Raw genomic sequence first — 22,244 nt, 5'->3', positions numbered from 1 at the left:
CCCCTCACAGGCAGCCTCGCAGACGGGGCTCCAGGCTTCCCGTCAGCAGCGCCTGTCCCTTGGCTCAGTTCCCTCTCTGTACGATGCAGTCGCTGCTGACCTAATGCTCAGTGATAGGAAAGTCGGCTCTCAGGGTGAGCTGGGCCTTGTCTGCCGTCCCTGCGCGCAAAAGCGGAAGGGAGTCTGCCGGTGTCATCTGTCCAGGCGGAAGTATTGGTGTCGAGAACCAAATTGTTTCAGTTAATAACTTTTATAGAATGGTTCTCACCGAAGATATGCTGGGAAAGTCAGAATTTAAGTTCATGTTTGTTGATGAGATTAAGAGGTGTCTGTTAATTTTTTTGCGTTTTTGGTTTTTTTGGTCATGTTTGCATTCTGCAAACCAGTGTTGCTGAGCAGATTGTGACTGTTACTTATGGGTAAAGAAGTTGACACGGCCCAAAGCAGTTTGTGTATCTTGTTTCTCTTCTATTCGTTCGAATTCAATGGAAACCTTGTGAATCAAGTTCTCACCTGCTGGTCCTTGACTTGCAGGCCGAGCAAGCTGCCAAGGTAGAGAAGATGCGGCAGAGCATCCTGGAAGGGCTGAGCTTCTCCCGGCAGAGCCACCCCCTCCCCTTCCCACCACCTGCGGCGCTGCCCTTCTACCCCGCCTCCGTGTACCCGCGGCACTTGGGGCCCGTCCCCCCAGCTCCAGGCCGAGGGCGGGGCTTTGCAGGTGAGTGTGTCCCCCACTCCCGAGGGTAGGGGCACGCACACAGTGGGTAGCCTTCTCGTGGGGCTGGCCTGCTGTGTTGAGCTCTTGTAATGGATTGTCAGCTTAGTGCTGAGGTCTGCAGCAGCAGCCCTCCACATTAGAAAGGAGCAGACTTGCTCCTGGAAGAGAGAGTGGGAGAGGGAGAGGGAGCTACAGAGACTTGTGGAGATGAGATTTGAAAATCGGTCCCTATAGCTGACAGCTCTCCTCACGTGGTGATTTAAGCCTCTCTCACGTGTGAAGTCAGAGGAACCCTCCTCCACTGAGGCCACCTCCCGGGCCAGTGGCAGGGCCCATGTGCAGGTGCCCGGTTGCAGAAGGCTCCCCCAAGAGCGAGCGAGGTGACATGTCGCTCTTGCTCTGCTGGTGATGCGAGGGGCCACGAAACCCCTCCCTGGCAGACAGTGTAAAAACAACTGAAAGAGACGGGGGTGTCTGCTGCCCAAAAGCCCAGCGGTGGCTCTCCCCTGAACCTGGTTCCTCATGCCTTCTCCCGTCTCTCTCCACCCGGGTCCCACAGGAGTCTGTGGCTTTGGAGGCCCCTATGGGGAAACTGTAGCAACAGGCGCTTACCGTGCCTTCCGCGTGGCGACGGCGGCAGGACACTGCGGAGCCTTCTCAGGCAGTGACAGCAGCAGGACTAGCAAGTCGCAGGGCGGTAATTATGCCTCGCCTCCTCCTAGAGCTTTGCCCCCAGCAGCCCTCCCGCCGGCTGGCTCTCTGCCTCCGCTCCTGTCCTGACTGCAGCACCATATCCTTTCCGCGGGCCCCGCCCTGGCATCCTTGCCGTCCTCTCCCAGCCCCTGTCTGTCCCTGCTCTCCGCGGCAGCTGTGGCCCGTCTCTGCCTTCCCGCGGGGCTGGCACGTGTCCACACACAGCCCTTTTGTGTGCCCGGCCCCTGACCGTTGCCTCCTGTGAGAGCTCGGGCTGCCTGGTAACACCCAGTGTAGTGTTTTTCCAACTGTGTTTCCTAACAGCCTCCTCTTGGTAAAGAGGATTATGCTTGTATAGAAGACTCTAAGGCCGCAATAGAATTCCTGGCATTAAAAGTTTATCATGGTTTGTTTCATAGAAACATTTTTAAAGGAAGATGTAATATCAGATATGTAAGTAAGTTAGTTTTAAATTTCCATTGCTTCTCTTCTCATTTGTGTTAGGCTTGCAAGGGAGGAAAAAAAAAGCCTTAACCTTTAGTTTTGAAGTAATGTTTTACTGGAATTAGAAGCCTGTGAGTTGCGGCTTTGTCGCGATCCTGCATTTTGGGACTGCATGTCTAAATCTGGCCATCAAGTCACAATGTAGGGTTGTCAAGTACATTTTTGAGTAACTTTTAGGGTAGGCAAGCCTCTCTCTCTTGACCAGGAGTGTTTCTAGCTGTTCCTTGTGGTGCCTACAGGGCTGATGAGACCTCTTCTGTAGGAGTCAGGACCCCCAGGCGAGCGCCGCCCTCTCGGCAGCACTCAGGGCTTCTCCTCCTCCCCACTGGACTTGCATGCCCCTCTCCTGCCTCCCTCAGCTCTCCCCTGTCCGGGGCGCTCTTCTTCCTGTTCCTGTGTGTCGTGCAGTGCACAGTGACGCGAGCTTTCTGCTTCCCAGTTGGCTTCAGCTCCTGCACCCCTCAACGCTAGCTGCAGCTGGGATGAGAGGCTCGGGGAGGTTGGACTGGACAGTGTGGGATTGGAATGAAATTTGCGAGGAGCCTGCTCCCTGCCCTTCCCCAGATTGTGTCTGGGACTGAGACCTGCGCTGTCCAGGGTGGGAGCCGCTGGCCACATGTGGCTCTCGAGCACGTGACTGGTGGCTTGTCCAAACTGAGTTGGTCCTAAGTGCAAAGTACACATCTGGTTTTACAGATTTAATACGGAAAAAAGAATGTAAAGTATTTCATTAGTAGTTTTTTATATTGATTATATATTGAAATTAATATTATTTTGGATATACTGGGTTAAAGAAAAAAATATTAAAACGTACTTTGTCTGTTTTTATACTTTTTTAATGTGGCTGCTAGAACATGTAAGGCTCACGGTAGATTTTGTTGGACAGGCTGCCTGGCTGCTCATCCTCATGGCTGACATCAGATGATGGAGAGTTTATTATGGTCCATTCCATCTCTCAGAAAATAAGACTATTGAGGTTCTGTTTTGTTTTTATCAGAAGTTTTGCTATCAGTTAATTACTTGAGAATTTTCTTAGGTTAGTCAGGAAACCTAAGAATATGCAGGCCAGCAGTAATTTATACAAGTTAGTGAATAGAATGAATATTTGTGACCCTGCCTAGGGGAATTCCGATTTAACAATACAATAAGAAATAGCAGGCTAGATTTACTGGTTAGCTCCTGTAATGTTTGGTTAAGGTAGTAAACTCAGAAGTAACTACCCGAAGAGAAAATCCGCCCGAGTTTGCAGATTTCCATCTTGGCCATATAGACAGCGTGCTGTGTGCACCAGGGACAGGATATTTTTGGGTCTGTTTCTGTACTGCACACGTTGCGGTTGTAACCTATGTCACTTGTCATGGGGTCTTTGAACAGCCAGCACATTTGTCCTTTCAGGTGTATTTTTAACAACAGTTAAAAGTGTTAAAATCAAGCAGTGTGCGCGTATAGTCCACGTCATAACAAGGAGTCTACACAAAGCCAGGGGAGGGGCTTCTTACGAAACAGAAAGCACAACTGAAAAGAAATTTCTTGCTTGTGTCTCTTTGTCATTCTTAATTCTGTGATTGTAAAGGTTTTACGGTCTATTTTTCCTGCAGGAATCCAACCTATACCTTCTCAGGGAGGGAAGCTGGAAATTGCCGGCACTGTGGTGGGCCACTGGGCCGGGAGCAGGCGGGGCCGCGGGGGCCGCGGGCCCTTCCCCCTGCAGGTTGTTTCTGTTGGGGGACCAGCAAGAGGGTGAGTTCTGAACAATGGAAGCATATTTGTATAGATAAAAAACAGCCTCTTGCTTGCCTTTTTCAATTATGAGTTTACTAGGAACATTTTTACGTCATTGAGAATGATGTTGGGGCCAGCCTGGTGGCGCAGCAGTTAAGTGTGCACATTCAGCTTCGGGCTTCGGGGTTCGCTGGTTCGGATCCCGGGTGTGGACATGGCACCGCTTGGCAAGCCATGCTGTGGTGGGTGTCCCACATGTAAAGTAGAAGAAGATGGGCACAGATATTAGCTGAGGGCCAGTCTTCCTCAGCAAAAAGAGGAAGATTGGCAGCAGTTAGCTCAGGGCTAATCTTCCTAAAAAAAAAAAAGAATGATGTCTGTTCTCAGTGGTTGCATAGGATTCCATTATATGTAGCATTTTATATTTATTTAGACCAGCATTACATAATTATCCACACATTATTCAATTAACTTTTTTAAATGTTTTTAAAGAAGTAGCATTTTTGAAGGGTATTATTTTTCAAATTGAATGCACTGGATTTGGACCAAAAAATAAGATTGATTCCTTGGAATAAATCTTTGGTGTGACCGTGATTTATAAACTCCATGCTTCCCATGGCGTAAGATCAGACACCTTTAAATCCGTTTGATGTTATTTCAGTATGTCAGTGTAACAGGTTAAGTCAGTTTGCTGTCGTTCTCTTTCCTTTGTTCAGGCGCCCGAGAGGAGTTATTTCTACCCCGGTGATCAGAACATTTGGACGAGGTGGCAGGTACTACGGCAGAGGCTACAAAACCCAGGCTGTGATGCAGGTAAGATAGGGTCACGCTGGTCGGGAGGGTTTGGATGTTTCCGTAGCTGTCGGGGCGTCTAACTCGAGAGGGCCATGAGGCACCACGAGGCAGGGTGGGGCTCACCAGGAGGAATTCCCTGTCCCATCGCCTCAGGGCGTCTGTGCTGGAGGGAGCTGGTCTCGTGCTCCCTGCCACTCAGGGACTGCGCTGAGGATAATCCGGGGGCTGTTAATGGGGTTTATATTATAAACGTTATTTAGGTAAATAGCATTTAAGATTTAGAAAAAAACTTGTGACTCTCAGTGCTGGGACAGCACACCCATTTCTCCTTCTGGACCACATTGGCTCGCTGTTCCCAAGCAGATCAGCCCATGAGGAAGCAGTCACGTGCCTGTCTGCAGGAAGAGCTGCAGTTTTCTTCCGCTTTGGACATACGGTTTTAGGACCTGAGTCCTGATGAATATCCCCTTGAGAACGGTCTTGTAAAAATACTGGTCAGCCCTGACCCTGTCTTGTGTTGTCTGACCTCTTAAATTAGGATATTGAATCAAAGTGTGCAGTTTCTTCCCACACTATCCGTGTGAACATTAGGAGGAGTACGCTCTTGTGACTCATACTTCAATAAATCATATTTGAAAACTTAACTGGCCGAGAGAAAAAAACTTGTGCCTTTACCAGGTGATCTTCGCATCTCCTTAACGTCTGTTTGCGTGAACTCATCAAGCCAGTCGAGTGCAGAGGCAGTCCCTTCCCTGGCGTGGAGCCAGGCAGCCCTGCTGCAGCACGGCATCCAGCAAGGGGAGGTGCTCGGCTCAGTCTGGCTCCCACGAGCCCCACCCTCACCTTCCTCTGCCTTCAGAGACCCCTTTTGAGCCAAAGGCACTCTTAGCCTCTTGACAGGTTAACGAGAGGGAGGAGAACACTGTCCTAACTGGTGTTCCAGCCCAGAGCCCGTCCCGTGGAGACGGCCCTCATGGATGGTTATTGTCATCTGTAGTGGACAGGGGCCGTCCTGAGCTGGTTGTAGGAAACATGTCTCCATGTGTAAAATGTGTATACCAACTGCCACGCAGGACAGACATGTGGCTTCATGAGGTACAGGGCAAATACCCACGTGGCTGATGCCCGAGGGATGAAGAGCATTTTCCCAGCCACAGCAAGGGCCCCTCACAGGCCTGTCTCAACGCCAACCTGCTGCCTCCTCCACCCAGAATCACTGTGACCCTGGAATGTACCTGACCTCTTGGCTGTCTGCTTGTGGCTGTCACCGGTGTCTGCTTCCCTGGTCCTGTGGTTGGGCTCTGTTGGTTCCTTCCACTGTGCTATGTCTCTGCTGGCGCTTTCCTCCTCTCTCTTTCCTTTACTTCCTCTCTTGAAGGACCATCTAGCATCCCCTGCAGGCTCACCTGTGGATTTTGCTGAGTGTGCTCACGGCCTGTGCCCCGGGTAGCTGTGTCCTTGTCTTTCTTGCAGCTGGTAGCTGGGTGTGGATGCTGCGTCGGACGTGGCTTCATCCCTGTGGCAGGGCTGGAGTGGAGCTGCGTGCTTTCCTGCCTTCTTGTCTGTTCTTATGTGTGAGGGCCTGTTGATCCTCAGTGACTACATCTATTCATTCACTGGGGATTGCAGAACAAAGATGCTCTCATTCCATCATATCTTTTTCATTATTTCCTGGGGTATTTTGATAAAAAGATGCTTCCCGTCACCTCCTATTTGGTGCCCAAGTGTTAGAGCCCTTACAGGAGAGGCACAGTGACTGTGTGGTCCTGTGGCTTTCCCTGCCTATCATTGGCTGCTGGGGCCCTTGGCCATGACCTGTGGGTTTCGGGACTCCCTTTCTGGGGCATCACGTGGCCCCGTAGACCTGGGACAGCCACTTCTCTTCATTTTTTGGTTTCTTTAGTGGGAAACGGCCTTTCAAGACCACAGTCTGGGCAGTGATGGACTCGGGCTGCCGTAGACTCAGTCACTGTTCCTGGTGTTCTGTGCACACAGACACGGAGTCCTCTTTCTTCATACATAAGCATGCACACTCAGCCGACATGCTTTTTACTGTATTTTTCTAAGGCAAAATCCTCATGAAATGACTACAGGGTTTTGTTTTGTTGAGTCTCTTCTCTGTTACATCTCTATGTGCTTTCTTTCATGCCCAGTTACTGTTTCTGGGCTTTTCCTGTGGACAGAACTAGAGGGGAAGGTGTGCACATGCATGCATGCTCGTATGTAGAGTGCACACACAGACATGTACACGTGGCTTTTCTTGTGGGCAGAGCTAGAGGGGAGGATGTGCGCACGCTCCTATGTACTGTGCACACACAGATGTATACGTGACTTTTCCTGTGGACAGAGCTAGAGAGGAAGGGGTGCACACACTCATGTACTGTGCACACACAGATGTGTATATGTGGCTTTTCCTGTGGACAGAGCTAGAGGAGAAGGGGTGCACACGCACATGTGTATGTACTGTGCACACACAGACATGTATATGTGTGTGCTGCTGCTTTTTTTTTGATGAAATATCTCAAGAGTTTGTGTTGACTCTTCTGATTCAGATTTAGGACTTGGGGGATTTTACTTAACCTTTACTGTTTATGTTTCTGTGTACATGTCTTTTCTTCCATCCTGAGAATCATGGTTCCTAAGAGCATAGAGGATGATTGAATTAGAATGCCCATAACTCGTCCTTTACCCCATGCCATATTGCACTCACAGTTGGCTCACCATAGCTAATACCACCATCCATGGTCCCTGAGAACAGTTAAAATGTTGGTGTATGCTCCCTCCACTCTCCCCCACTGTTCTCACATTTAAAAAATAGCTACGTTCTTACTGTCTCTGTGGTCCGGGCCCCCGCCACGACCTGCCACACTCTCCTTTAGCCTCACTCGTCCGGCTCTGCAACTGACTGTCCCAGCCCCGCCAGCCCCTGTCTCTGGGTCCATCCTGTCCCTCTGAGGCTCCCTCCTTAGTGGAATCCTCAGGGAGGACTGCCAGGGACAGTACTCAATCTGAAAACAGTCTGTTCCTAATAATTGAAAGCCTCTCCTTCTCGAGCGTCTTACCTGTGTTCTGTCACTAAGCTCTGCTCTCCAAGACTGACGACTCTGATTGTCTTTCCTTTTGAGGTTGTTGCTGTTTGGCCTAACTGCCCAAGATGTTATTTTCCGTTGGAGCTGAGTAACACGCCTTGCTGCTGGTCGTTCTGGTTGACACGCTGTCTCCAGACATGATCTCAGATCTTGTTTGACATCACAAGTTTTCTTGAATTGCCCGTTTCTTGTTTCTGTCCTTTTCCTCTGTTTTTTTTTCATTTCTGCTGCTCCTGCTGTGCTCGTCCTTCTGGGTCTGTCTGCAAGGCTCAGCGTACTCAAGTCCTTTCCTCTCTTCCTGTTTGTAGGCTGTAACTCGCATCCTGCACAGTTCGCCTGTTTAAAGTGTACAGTTCAGTCTGTTCTCAAGGTCATGCAACAGTCACCACTAATTCCAGAACATTCATCACCCTGAAAAGAAACCCCTGACTCCTGAGTAGTCATGTCCCCCCCGATAGCCAGGCTGTGTTCTGTCACTGTGCACTTACCTGTGTGTGTGCATGTTGTGCACACACCCGCCCGTCATTCTTTCCATCACTGAGTGATCTCCATTGTGTGCATGGACCTCGTTTTGTCCCTTCGTTCATCCATGATGGACATTGAGGTTGTGTCCACTTTTTGGCTATTATGAATAATGCTGCCATGAACATATATACAAGTTTGGTTTTTTCCCCTAGTTTTATTGAGATATAATCAACATATAACATTCTGTTAGTTTCAGGTGTATAACATAGTGATTTGATATTTGTATGTATATCAAATCAGTATCATCACATTGTCTGGTTAACATCTATCACCTCACACAGTTACAAAGTTTTTTTGTCTTGTGATGAGAACTTTTAAGATCTGCAGTCAGCCCTCCACACCTATGGGTTCTGCATCTGTGGGTTCAGCCAGCTGTGATTGAGAAGCCTATAGTGGTTGCATCTGTACTGAACATGTGCACTTTTTTCCTTGTCATTATGCCCTAGACAATAGTATAACAACTATTTACAGAGCATTTACATTGTATTAGGTACTGTAAGTAATCTAGAGATGATTTAAAGTATATGGGAGGATGTGCATAGGTTGTATGCAAATATTGCACCATTTTATATGTAGGGACTTGAGCGTCTGGGGATTTTGGTATCTATGGGTCCTGGAACCAATTCCCCGTAGACACCGGGGGACAACTGTACTCTCTTAGCAACTTTCAAATAAACAATACAGTATTGTTAACTATATGCATTCATTATGTACAAGTTTTTGGGAGGACACATTTTCGGTCCTCTTGGGTGCATGTGTAGGAGTGAATTCTGGGGCGTATGGTGACCCCATGTTTAAGCATTTGAGGAACCGCCAGCTGGCTGTCTTCCACAGCTCTTGCACCATTTTCCACTCCCACCAACAGTGTGTGGGGCTTCCACTTTCCCTCCTCGCCAGCACTTGTTCCTGTCTGTCCTTTAGTTGGCTGTCCTACTGGGTGTGAAGTGCTATCTCGTGTGTTTGGTTTGCATATTCTCTATCTTCGTTTCTTTCTGATTTCAAAAGTTTTTCTTCCTTTTCACCTTCTTAAGGTATTACCATGTTTATTTGGTGGTGTGTTTCTTCTAGTTAGTCTTCATTTCTGGAATTATTTTTTCTTTTTCTTTTTCTTTTGAATTCTTCTCTAAATTTTTTACCTTATTTCTGGCTTTTCTTGGTTTGATCTGTGCTGCTCGTTCTCCTTCTGTCCTGCCACTGCCCGTTCTGAAGTCAGAGGACGCAGTCTTGGTCTTTTATGGGCATGCCTTTCTGACATATTTCATTCTCCATAGGATGTAATTCCTTCCCCGTTTTCTCATAATGGTGTTCTGTGCAGTTCCATCTTGGTACTTTCTGTGGCTCATTTTTAGGTGACATTAATGTTCTTGCCCCTTGAGAAGGACAGATGATGAAGGGCAGCTTGTTCCTGAGATTTCTGGCCCGTCTCTCCCGTCTCTGTTACTGCCGTCCTGCTGGGGCCAGTTTTAAGAGACTCTGTCATTGGGTGGAGGAGGTGGTGCTGCCCTCTGCTTGTGGAGCATTTAGAGGTGGGGGACGCCTCACAGTGGCCAAGGCTTACGGGAAGCAGTGGCTCTAGGGAGAGGGAATGCCTGTTTCCAAACAGGTACAGGCTGGCTTTCCTTCTCAGCCCTCTTGCATCCTGCACGCATGCCCCACATTTCCCCCCAGGAGTGACTGTTGAGGGGTTCTCTAATGAACAGGCCCCTGGATGCAGTTACTGCAGCAGGCATCTGGGAGGGGGTGGCTCCATCACCACTGTCGATACCATGACAAGTGTTCATTTAGTTTGGCGAGTGGACTTTTCCCTGAGAGTAAGGGCACTGGGGTTTGAGAGCATGTACTCGAAATCTTCAGTATTATTTTTCTCCCCTTCTTGGACCTGCTATATTTTTACATAAATTATTTTTCTCCAGGTTCTGAGAAAATGACCGTAGTATTGACTTCTGGAAAAATTTATATTACTGTTTCTGAACTCTAGGATTGAAAACTAGAAAGAGAAGACATTGTGGGAAATTGAGCCCAAGGGAGAGTGTGGTAAACCCTGGTGTACAAGAGAATGTCCGTAAGGAAAAGGTGATGGACATTCCAGCCCCACTCTGTACAATGACTGTACACATTATGGAGAGTATAGAGAGTGTCGACTGTGGAGTCTACAGAGAACATCAGAATGTGCATAGAGCAGAGAGTATGGACTAGGGAGGGTACAGAGTGTGTAACAATATGCAGACAGCAGAGAGAATATCGACTGTGGAGGGTACAGTGTATATCGCAGAATATGCATAGAGCAGAGAGAGTATCGACTGTGGAGGGCACAGTGTATATCGCAGAATATGCATAGAGCAGAGAGTACACACTCTGCAGCCACGCTCTGTGTTGTTCTTGAATTTGCAGCCAGTGTCATCAGGCCTCAGATGGGGTCTCCTCTTTCCTGCTGTTTATCAAAAGCTGCCTCATCACTTGTTGTCCTTTGTTTAAACAGGGCAAGCCTCCTTATGCAGCTTCAGCAGAAGAAGTGGCCAAAGAACTGAAGTCGAGGTCCGGGGAGTCCAAGTCCTCTGCTGTATCTTCAGATGGGTCCCTGGCTGAAAACGGAGCAGTGGCTGAGGAGAAGCCGGCTCCCCAGATGAACGGGAGTGCGGGCGACGCCAGGGCCCCCAGCCACTCGGAAAGTGCCTTGAACAATGACTCTAAGACGTGCAATACAAATCCTCACTTAAATGCACTAAGTACAGACAGTGCTCGCCGTCGAGCTGACGCTCTGGAGGCAGCTGTCTTAAAGAAAGAAGAGTAAACTTATTTTTATAGAGGGTGAAGGATGCTGGAAGGGTAAGGATTTAGGAATATCTGGAGAGAAAGAGAGCCTACAGTTACGTACATTTTTTCCTTTCCGTAAGAGAAAAATGAGGACTTTGGAAATTCGGATCCCTCTTTGATATCAGAGATTTAAACAACACATTTTTAGTTTTAACCAGTTGTAGTCAAAATGCTACAATAAAAAAAAAGAGAAAGAAAATGAAGAGCATTTGACTCCCACACTTAAAATGAAGTACACACAAAGTTTAAACTGGTTATGACAAAAGCCTATAGTTGTGTTTCTTGAACTATAAAGAAAACAAATTTTGGCAGTCTTTAAGTATATATAGCTTAAAATATCATTTTTAGCATTTGGCACCATATGTATGCCATTATCTTTGATTTTGCATTACTGTTCACAAGAAAGCTTTGTCTAAGGCTTTGATTTTATGATTATGAAAGAAATAAGGCACAACCACAGTTTTTCTTTCTTAAATTTCATCACTGTTGATGTGGTTCTTTTGTGTTAAAAAAAAGTGCAACTATCAAAAGTAAAAAATTATAGAGTAATATTGCCGTTCTGCTGATTTTAAATATACAGTACATCATACATACTTTACAAGCAAGTTAAATGGAGATAAAGTTGAAATCATAGAAGATGCAAATGACCTTTCAAAATCAACACAATGTGTTCTGAAACTTTTCGTGACTTAATTACCATGCATCTGTGATCAATGAACTATGTGGTTTGAATCAGACGTAGACCATTAGTGCTACTACTTGAGCTAAACTTCTGCATGGTTCATGATTTTTCAAGTGTGTAGTTAATATTATGCATGTTATTGTCCTCTCTTCCATTCTTACCAGTATGTGCCCATTTGCAAAACAAAAATGCTAATAATCAGTAATAGTCCTATAAACGATGTTAACTCTGTTTAGTCATGGGCTGATCTTGCTCTAACCTTAAAATTTTGTGATTATTGACCTCTGTTGCATTTATTCTAAAACCCCCCAAAATTATCTAGCTGTTTCGAATATCAGCATTACCCTGGTGTATTCACTGCTGTATGCATTATTGTTCTTTGTTGCTGTTTTTTGCCTTCATATTAGCAAAATATGAAATTCTGTGAAAAACAAAAAAAAATCCCTTTGATCCTTAAAAAAAAAACAAAAAAAACAACCCCCCTTCTGTAGCAGGAAACAAATTGCTTGTTCTTGAGAACTTTCCCATCAAGAATTTAGTAGAAGCAGGTATACTTATATCATTTTGATGTTTTTGTTAATGTTTCCAAACAATGTACTTTGAAATCAGAATCACTTCTTATTCGTTTTCATATAATTCTCCTGATGCTCTTCATCACACGTTAGTGATCAGAAATGAGACGTAATTCCCCAATCCCTGCCCGCAAGACCTGAGTAGGATCTTACTGTAAGTTGAAGGGAGTTCCGCCCTAACTCATGGATTGTGCAAGAATGAACTGCTGTTGGGTTTGACTGATTGTAGATGGGCTGTGGTGTGGTGTACCTGAAGGCTATTGAATGCAACTTACAATGCTTAATAAAAATCTTTATTCTTTTAGTATAAAGTATGGCGTGGCTTTTAAATTCCTTGTAAAAACATAAATTTTACTGAGGTTTAATTCAAATTGAAACAGCTACTTAAGGGCTTGGGCAAATAACCAAAATTTAGAAATGTGTTGCTCTTTGCGAGCAATTCCCGGTTCCCAGCTCTCAGCAGCACGCGTGGCTGCGTGCAGGTGCAGGTGCAGGTGCAGGTGCTGGGGTCGGGGTCTCATCCTCACGAGCAGGACGTTCTTGGGTAGAAACACAAGTTTGATTTCTTATAAGCAGCTCGGGGAGGAAATAAATTTGACCTTGGTTAAAACGCTTTTTTCGATCACTCAGATCCACCGTTTGTTCGGGTTTCGTGTTCGCCTGACGTGCAGGTGTCAGGCCTCCGTGGGCCCCGTGGCCGGCCCCCGGCCCCCGTCCGCGCCGAGCCCGCCGAGGCCCGGCCCTGGCCCGCCCGCGCCTCCCCTGCGCTGAGCGCGCGCCCCGGCCCCGCCTTCCGAGTCGGCGTGGGCCGTGCGGCTTCCTCCGCGCCGCAGCCGGCGACACCGCGAGAGAGTCGGGCGTGGGAGGGCGCGGGCCGCCCCGGCCGGCGATGGAGCCTCGGGGCCCCGCCGGAGCTGCGCGCTTCCTGGCCGTGCGTAAGGCGGGGCGGGGCCTGTGCGCAGGGTGGGGCGCCTTACGTGGGCCGAGGCGGGGCCGTGCGCGGGGCGGGGCGGGGCCTGCGTGGGGCGGGGCGCGCCGTGCGCGGGGCGGGGCCGTGCGCGCGCACGCCTCCCGAGGCCTGCGGGCGAGCGCGTCCCCGCGGCATCCCAGGCCGGGCCCGGGGAGGCCAGGGGCTGGGGCCGAGCTCCGCCGACCGCGTCCTTGGGGACGGTGAGCGCGGCCTTGGGGGGCCGGCCGGCGGGCTTTCCCTGCTCGGTGTGCGACGCAGTTCACGTCCTGCAGGCCGGCCACAGTGCCCCCGCGGCCTGCAGCTCTGCGCCCGCTGCCCGGCCAGTGCGTCCCCGCGGGGTGCGGAGCCCGCCTGCCGCTGCCCTCCGCCCCTGCGGCGCGCGGCGCGGGCTGGAGGAAACCGAGGACGCCCGCTCCCTGAGCCTCTGCTCGCTGAGCCTCATCCGCCCTCGCGGCCGCCCGCCGGGGCCGGTCCCGCTGGAGCCCCTCCGCCTTCGGTGGGAGGCGGTGCGGGCGGGCGGCTCCGGAGATCCTGCAGGAGCCACAGGCCCGGCTGCCTAGGCCGTGCGGGGCGCGTTTAACCCAGCGTCCGTCGGGGTGCCTGGCAGCCTTCCTGCGGGGGCAGCCTTTTCCGAACAGGCCGTGTTCTCAGGGCCACTGGCCTTACCCGCTGGTGCCAGCGGTGCCTCTCCACGGTGACAGCTGCAACCGCTCAGCGCGCACATTTCCCCGCCTCTCTGGGGCAGGTGCACCCGCCTGAAGAGCAGCCCTGTGGTTTGGAGAAGGGAGCCAGCGAGGGGCGAGCCTGGGCGGGAAGCAGAGGGAGGCCCAGGACACCACGCTTGGTGGGGGCCCTGCTGGCCGTCCCTCCCAGGCAGAGGAAGGCCCGAGTGGCATCCGAGATAGGCGAGGGGCCAGCGGCCAGCGTGGCCAGGCTGGGGCTGGGGCTAGGGTTCTGACCTGGCCTCGCCCCTGGGGCAAGTCATACCCTGTCCAGACTCTTTCTTTTCGTGTTTTAAAAATAGCTTTATTTTTTGTTTGTTTCAAAAGTAATGTTTATTGTAGTAACTTTAAAAATACAGGTAAACAGAAAGGAAAAGAAAAATCACTGGTCATTCCTCCACCCAAGACACCTGTTGTTAATATTTGGTCTTCATCTTTTCTTTGCAATACAGAGATTTTTGTTTTCGTTTTTTTTACAGAAAATCATCAAGCCATCCATACCCATTTTGTAGCATCTCCTCCCACTTGGCATCACATTAGGGCTGTCTCTCCCCACCACTCTGTTCTGCCATAGCCCCACGGTTCCCCAGTGGCTGCACCGTCATGTCCCTGCCTGCCCAATGTGGCCGCACATCCCCATATTGATGGAGCATCTGTGTTGGGGGCTGCTCTAGACCCCCAGCAACGGCCCTGACTCATGTACAAATAAGACCATTTCAGACAAGAGGTCAGTAACACGGGTGACGGGCACGTGGCTGGGGGATGAGAAGGATGAGGTCTGTGCAGAGTGGGGAGCAAGGGACGGAGAGAGTACCCAAGGTGGGGAGGAGAAGCCATGGGGTGAGGGCTCTGGGCTGGTAGCCCTTTGGAGGTTGGGAGCCAACTCCGGGTGGTCTCAGAGCAGAGGCAGCACCCCTGCAGGTGATCAGCATTTCGTCCAAAGGAAGGCGAGGGTGGGAGGTGAGGGTGGGTGCTGGCCGCCCTGAATTCGCGGGTCTGACAGGAAGACTGGCCTCTGGTTTTCACTTGCACTGTGTTCATTGCCAGACAGGGTGATGGTCCCCTTCTTACATTTACTGTGCCCTTGGTTTCTCCCTCCTCCAGTCGACAGAGAACTTCTCATGTCCTGGCTCTTTCAGGATTCCAAAAACCCAGGCCAAGGCAAGAATCTTAAGAACTAATTCACCACCTGTACCCTCATCCACTCACCCCTGCAAGGAGCAAGGGTGCCACACCCTCTTCACCCTCCCTCTGTCCTCGCTCCTCAGAGGAGCCTGTGGCCGCACTTCATATCCTCAGGAGCCGCTCTCTCTTCCGCTGGTCTTGTCCCACCCTCCATTCTCCTGAGAATGCTGTCTATTGCCCCTCCCCACCACTCCTTCCTCCCTACTTGGCAGAGTGAACCCTGCAGAGGCTGCTTGGCCTGGAGCCCACCTTCGCCCTCCCCACATGGGCCCTAGGCTGTTGGGTGCTTGGTCTCCGCTCCTCGCCTTGTTAGCTCCCCTGGCATGGCCCGGGGCCCAGGTGACCCAAGGACCTGGCCTAAGAGGGTGGGGCCCAAGCGGTCTCTGCACTAGGCGCTCTGCCCCGGGCGGTGGCGGCACCGCAGCTCATGGAGCCCACAGTGGAGGCGCCCTCGGCAGACCTCCGCAGACCTCCGCCCACTGTGCCACTCCTGGCATTTGTGCTTGTCCTTCCTGCAGACCTGAATGACCCCAGTGTGCGCTACAGGAGGGTCACCCTGGTCTCAGTTTGTCTGGAATAGCCCCAGTTTGTCCCTCTTCTGGTATCTTATTAACAGTACCCTTTTGGACAGTAAATTATATGGTCGTCTAGCTGAGGGGGTTTTGTGTACAAACTCACTGCTTCCAAACATCACAGGGCCATCCCAGAGATGGTCAACAAAAAGGCACTTTCATAGCTGTCAGAAAAACCCAGAAGGCTTCCAAAGTTCCCATGGGTCACTGTTCATTTCAGTCAATTCTGGATCAGATCAGCTTGGTCCAGGGATCCTGAGAAAGGTCTGCTCTTACAACCCTCTTTGCATTCACCAGAATGGATTCATCTGTCACGAAAGCACATTCCAACACTGAAGTCGCATCTCTTTTCTTGCATCTCCCACCCCCTGACAGTTGTCTGCCTCCTGCTCTGGCACATGAGCTCCTTGGAGGTAGGAAGGTGTCTCCTCGTTCACAGCTATAAAAACTGCACAAGCTGTGCACCAATACGTTTGATAACCTAGGTGAAATGGGCAAATTCCTAGAAGCACACAACCTGCCAAAACTGCATCATGAAGACGTAGAACATCTCAGTAGACTTATAACTATTGAGATTGAATCAATAATCAAAAACCTCCTGACAAAGAAAAGCCCAAGATCAGACGGCTTCACTGGTGAATTCTACCAAAAATTTAAAGAAAAATTAACACCAATCCTTGAACTTTTCTTAAAAATTGAAGAGGAGGGAACACTTCCTAACCCTTTCTCTGAAGCCAGTGTTACCCTGATACAAAAGCCAGACAAAGACTGTACAAGAAAACAACAAACCAATATCCCTTATGAGCAATGATACAAAATCCTGAACTAAACACTAGCAAACCGAATTCAACAGCGTATTAAAAGGATGGGACACCATAACCAAATGGGATTATTCCTGGAATGCAAGAATGGTTCAACATCCTTCAAATCAATAAAAATCAATCAATATAATACATCACATTAACAGAATGAAGGTAAAAAAAACCCATATTATAATCTCAATCAATGCAGAAAAAGCGTTTGACAAAATTCAGCACCCTTTCATGATAAAAATACTCAACAAACTAGAAACGTTTTCACCCTAGTAAAGGCCGGATATAAAAAGCACAAAGCAGCTGGCCCGGTGGTGTGGTGGTTAAGTCCATGTGCTCCACTTCAGCAGCCTGGGGTTCATGGGTTTGGATCCTGGGCACAGACCTACACACTGCTCATCAAGCCATGCTGTGGTGGCATCCCACATACAAGGTGGAGAAAGACTGGCACAGATGTTAGCTCAGGGCCAATCGTCCATACCAAGAAAAAAAAGATGGTGAAAGCAACTATCATACTCAATGGTGAAAGACTAAAAAAAACCTTTTCCCCTAAGATCAGGAACAAGAGAAAGATGGTCTCTTTCACCACTTCTATTCAACATAGTATTGGAAGTTCTAGCCAGAGCAATTGGGCAGGAAAAAGAGAAAAAAGGCATTAAAATTAGAAAAAAGTAAAATTATCTCTGTTCATAGATGACACGATCTTATATCATGCAAAAACCATCAGATTTAGGAACTCTAAAGATTCCACAAAAACCCGTTAGAAGTTGGGGCTGGCCCGGTGGTGCAGGGGTTAAGTTCACACGTTCCGCTTCCATAGTCTGGGGTTCCCCGGTTTGGATTCCGGGTGTGGACATGGCACCGCTTGGCAAGCCATGCTGTGGCAGGCGTCCCACATATAAAATAGAGGAAGATAGGCACGGATGTGAGCTCAGGGCCAGTCTTCCTCAAAAAAAAAAAACACCAAAAACCGTTAGAAGTAATAAATAAATTCAGTGAAGTTGCAGGATACTAAATCAACACACAAAAAATCAGTTTTGTTTCCATTCATTAAGAATGAACAATCCCAAAAGGAAATTAGGAACACAATTCCATTTACAATAATATCCAAAAAAAAAAATACCTAGGAATAAATTTAACCAAGAAGACAAAAAACTTGTACACTGAAAACTACAAAACATTGCTGAAAGCAATTAAAGAAGACACAAAAAAATGGAAAGTCATCTCACATTCATGGATCAGAGACGTAATATTGTCAAGATATCAATACTACCCAAAGCGTTCTACAGATTCAACACAATCCCTGAGAAAATTCCAACAAGACTTTTTGCAGAAATGGAGAAGCCAATCCTCAAATTTATACGGAGTTACAAGGGGCCTGGAAGAGCCAAATCAATCTTGAAAAAGAAGAGCAAAGTAGGAGGTCTCACACTTCCTAATTTAAAAACTTACTACGAAGCTAGAGTAATCAAACAGTGTGGCACTGGCATAAGGACAGACATACAGACCAATGGAAAAGACTAGAGAGCCTAGAAATGCACACTTGCCCATATGGTCAAATGATTTTTGACAAGGGTGCCAAGACCATTCAGTGGGGAAGGACAGTCTCTTCAACAAAGGATGCTGGGAAAACTGGATATCCACATGCAAAAGAATGATACTGGACCCTTGCCCCACACCACATACAAAAATTAACCCAAAATGGATCAAAGACCTAAACTTAGAAACTAAAACTATAAAACTCTTAGAAGGAAACAGGGGAAAAGCTTCCTGACATTGGATTGCCAGTGACTTCTTGGATATGGCATCAAATGTACTGGCAACAGAGGAAAAAACAGATGAATTGGACTTCACCAAAATTAAAAACTTTCATGCATCAAAGAACACGATCAATCAAAAGAGGGAAAAGACAAGCTACAGAATGGGAGGAAATATTTGCAAATAATATAACCCATTTGTAAGGGACTAACACCCAGAATACGTAAAGAACTCCTACCATTTAACAGCAAAAACAACCAACCCAAATCAAAAACGAAGAAAGGACTCAAATAGACATTTCTCCAAAGAAGATATATAGACGGCCAATACACACATGAGAAGACACTCAACATCACTGATCATCAGGGAAATGCTGATCAAAACCACAACGACCACTGGGTTTCAGTGGAACCAAATTTTTTGCCATTAAAAAATGGCATTATGGGGCTGGCCCCGTGGCCGAGTGGTTAAGTTTGCATGCTCTGCTGCAGCAGCCCAGGGTTTCGCTGGTTTGGATCCTGGGTGCAGACATGGCACCACTCGTCAGGCCATGCTGAGGCGGTGGCCCACATGCCACAACTAGAAGGACTCACAACTAAAAAATATACAACTGTGTACTGGGGGGCTTTGGGGAGAAAAAGGAAAAATAAAATCTTTAAAAAAAAAACAACAAAGAAACCCCTGGCATTATATTGAACTATACATTGTGAAATCAATCAAAAAAATTTTTTTAAGATGGCTATAATAAAAAAAACCCCAAAACAAACCCAAACCCACCCCTCCAAATTAATAAGTGTTGATGAGGATGTGGAGAAATTAGAACCCTGGTGCACTGCTGGTGGGATTGTAAAATGGTGCAGCTGCCGTGAACAGCAGTGTGGTGGTTCCTCAAAAAGTTAAAAATAGAACTACCATATGATTCAGCAGTCACACTTCTGTGTATACACACAAAAGAAGTGAAGCTGGGACTTGAACAGGTATTTGCACACTCATGTTCACACAGAATAATTCACAGCAGCCAAAAGGTGGAAGGAACCCAAATGTCCATCAGCAATGAAGGGATAAACCAAATGTGGTCCATCCACCCAGTGGAATATTATCCAGCCTTAAAAAGGAAGGAAATTCTGACGCCTGCTACAACATGGAGGAACATTAAAGATGTTATACTGAGTGAAATAAAGCCAGACATAAAAGGACGGATACTGTGTGATTCTACTTATATGAAGCCCCTGGAGCAGTCAAATTCAAAGAAACAAAGCAGGGCGGCGGCCGGGGGCTGGGGGGGCGAGGGGGCAGTGGGCAGTGAGAGTTTAGTGGGGTTAGAATTTTGATCTGGGAAGATGAGAAAGTTCTGGAGATGGATGATGGTGATGGTTGCACAACACTGTGAATGTACTTAATGCCACAGAGCTGTACACTTAAAAATGCTGAAAATGGTGACTTTTATATTGTGTATGTTACCACAATTAAAAAAAACAAAACCTGTAGCAGCACTCGGTACCCTGTCGAGTGAGCGAGCGAATGGCCACGGCCTGGCTCGTGCTGTCTTTCCACCGGGCAAGAAGGCGGATGAACACGTGCTGGCCTCAAACGGCGCGTGCCTGACTCGCAGGGCGGCAGCTGCGCTGCATTGGAGGCCGCCGTGGAGGGGCAGCGGGGCCGCGCAGCTGGGGAGCCCACTCGCTTCCCCCTGCAGCAGCCGGGCCACTGGGGTGGGTGTGAGGTCTCGATGCGCCTGGCAGTGGGGCGGACCTGGCCTGCAGGTGTCGCGGCAAAGGGCTCACCACGCAGCGAGGCCGCAGAGTTCTAGGCATGAGCGCCGCCGGCCAGGACCCTTGGACCGCCGAGGCCGCTTCCTCCTTTCTGGGTCCTTGGGAGTTTGTTCCCTCTACCCTCCTTCCCCTCCGCGAGGCCTTGCCCGCCTGGGCCTTGCTCCCAGGTCACCTCCTCAGGGGCTCTCTGCCTCGGCCGCCCCCCGCCTGCGCCGGTTCCCCAGGCCACCGTGGCGCCCAGGCCACCAGGACTTGCGTGTGCGTGCCCGTCTCCCTTTACTGCGATCCGAGCTCCCCAAGGCTGGGCCTGCCTTGCTCCAGGCCACAGCGCTGCTGGCGCTCAGCAAGTGCTCAGCACGTGTTTGAGGAAAAGAGTGGGAGGCAGGGAGGCCATGCAGGCAGGAGGGCCTTCTGATGGGAGCCGGCAGGGAAGTCCCAGGCAGAAGCCCGACAGAGGAAGCGTTGGGACCCTTGTTGGGACTTGCAGTCTGCAGTCGACGGGCAGCCGGGGAAGAGCTGTGAATAACAGGCAGGTATCTCAGTGGACACTTCCAGATGCCGGTGGACACGGCTGCGCACGGGACAGGTCCGGAGGGCAGGAGTGGAGGTGGGTAGGGCCCAGTGCCGTCAGCAGTGAGCGGCCCCCAGACCTGTTCTGTGTGCTCAGGGCGCCTGGGAGGTGGCCGAGGGCGGAAGCCTAGCTCTGGCCCTGGAGAAGGCAGGGGTCCTGGCTTGTGCTGCCCTCTCACCAGCCAACTGACCCCTCCATGAGGCATTTAACTGCTCCGAGCCTCGGTTTTTACTTCTGGAAAATAGCAGCAATGCCACCCCTCTAGATCCCTGCCTCTAAAAATGGTGGGGGTCAGGCGACTGCAGGGTATGGCATCATCCCCACCCAGGGAACAGGCTGAGTGCTCCTGCACCCTCACAGCCACCAGTGGGGCTCATCGGGGGCACGGAGGGGAGGTCTGGGGCCTGCTGTCCTCCCTGCCCCTTAGGTCAGCCAGGCCTTGGGCTCGGACCGGGGTTCCTGGGTGGCTCAAATTTCAGATGATCGCTCTCTGTACAGAGCTGAGTGGTGCCTGAACGCTCCTGGGTCCCCTGAATTCTCTCCCCGCTGGGGGCTGAGCATCAGGGAAGTCCACGGTGTGAGGGAGGGCAGGCTGTCCCTAGCAGGAGTGAGGGGAGGGGAAGTTGTATTCCAGCCAGAAGCTCAGTGGGGGAAGGCAGGAGAGGAGGAGGAGGGGGGAGCAGCAGGAACCCCTGGCTGCCCCGTGACCTGCGGCTGGGTCAGGCTTACAGCCAGAGTTGTGCCTTGGCCTTTGGAACCAGGACGGATATCCTAGGGGGTCTCATCCTGCACTCAGGGGGTCTCCCTGGCCTGCCTCTCAGCACCCCCCTCCCCCCTCCCCGTCCTCTTCCCCAACCCCCACCCACCTCCTCCTGGCAGGGTCCCCATCACTCTTCTCCCAAAGAGGGCCTCTCTGGCCCACCTTCTCCCCGGTGGGGTCTTCGGGTCGACCTTCTCCTCTGGTGGGGTCCCCTGACCCACATTCTCCCCCAGAGGGACTCCTGGCCTACCTTCTTCTACCCAGGAGGGGTCACCAGATGGACCTTCTCCTGGCATGTCTCCCCTGGCCCACCTTTCCCCCAGAAGGGACCCCTGGCCCACCTTTCCCCCACAAAGGGTCTCCAGATGGACCTTCTCCTCGCGGAGGAGTCCCTCGCCTGCCTTCTCCTGGCAGGGACCCCCTGGCCTGCCTGTCTCCTCAGGCCCACTTTCTTCTCCAGAGGGGACTCCTGGCCCACCTTCTGCCCCGGAGGGGACCCCCGGCCCACCTTCTGCCCCGGAGGGGTCTCCAGGCCCACTTTCTTCTCCAGAGGGGACCCGAGGCCCACCTTCTGCCCCGGAGGGGACCCCCGGCCCACCTTCTGCCCCGGAGGAGTCTCCAGGCCCACCTTCTGCCCCGGAGGGGACCCCAGGCCCACCTTCTGCCCCCGAGGGGACCCCCGGCCCACCTTTTCCCCGGAGAGGTCTGCAGGCCCGCCTTCTCCCGGCGGTCGGGTCCCCGGCCCGCCTTCCGCGGCGGGAGCGCGGCCCAGGCCGGCGGGCGGAGGCGGCGCCACCCGGGGCGCTGACGTAGAGGCCGCTCGGCGGCCGGGGGTCCCTTCGGTGGGGCCGCGGCTCCCCGCCAGCCGCCCCCGCGCGTCCGTCCCTTTTGTGTCCCGCGCGCGGCCGCCCCGCGCACACTCGCGCCCTCGCCCCGGCCGGCGGCGGCTCCGGGCGGCCCTGCCCGCGCCCGCTTTGTGTGCGCGCGCCGGCCGGAGCGGGCTGTCGT

The 22,244-nt window shown here is 50.6% G+C and overlaps 1 protein-coding gene across 1 annotated transcript in view; it reads left to right on the top strand.

Annotated features, from left to right (window-relative positions):
• The window catches only part of LOC124240822 (constitutive coactivator of PPAR-gamma-like protein 1), a 109,588-nt gene extending 97,163 nt beyond the window's left edge, over nt 1-12,425 (top strand). The window contains exons 15-19 of the mRNA XM_046663917.1: nt 535-718; nt 1,278-1,415; nt 3,514-3,655; nt 4,354-4,450; nt 10,526-12,425. Coding sequence (XP_046519873.1) covers nt 535-718; nt 1,278-1,415; nt 3,514-3,655; nt 4,354-4,450; nt 10,526-10,837 — 873 coding nt within the window. The 3' untranslated portion in view covers nt 10,838-12,425. The remainder of the gene's footprint in view (nt 1-534; nt 719-1,277; nt 1,416-3,513; nt 3,656-4,353; nt 4,451-10,525) is intronic.
• Nucleotides 12,426-22,244: the final 9,819 nt, after the last annotated feature.

This window comes from Equus quagga, chromosome 6 (genome assembly GCF_021613505.1).
Source record: "Equus quagga isolate Etosha38 chromosome 6, UCLA_HA_Equagga_1.0, whole genome shotgun sequence".
Taxonomy (NCBI): domain Eukaryota; kingdom Metazoa; phylum Chordata; class Mammalia; order Perissodactyla; family Equidae; genus Equus; species Equus quagga.
This window is presented reverse-complemented; position numbering and strand designations above follow the sequence as displayed.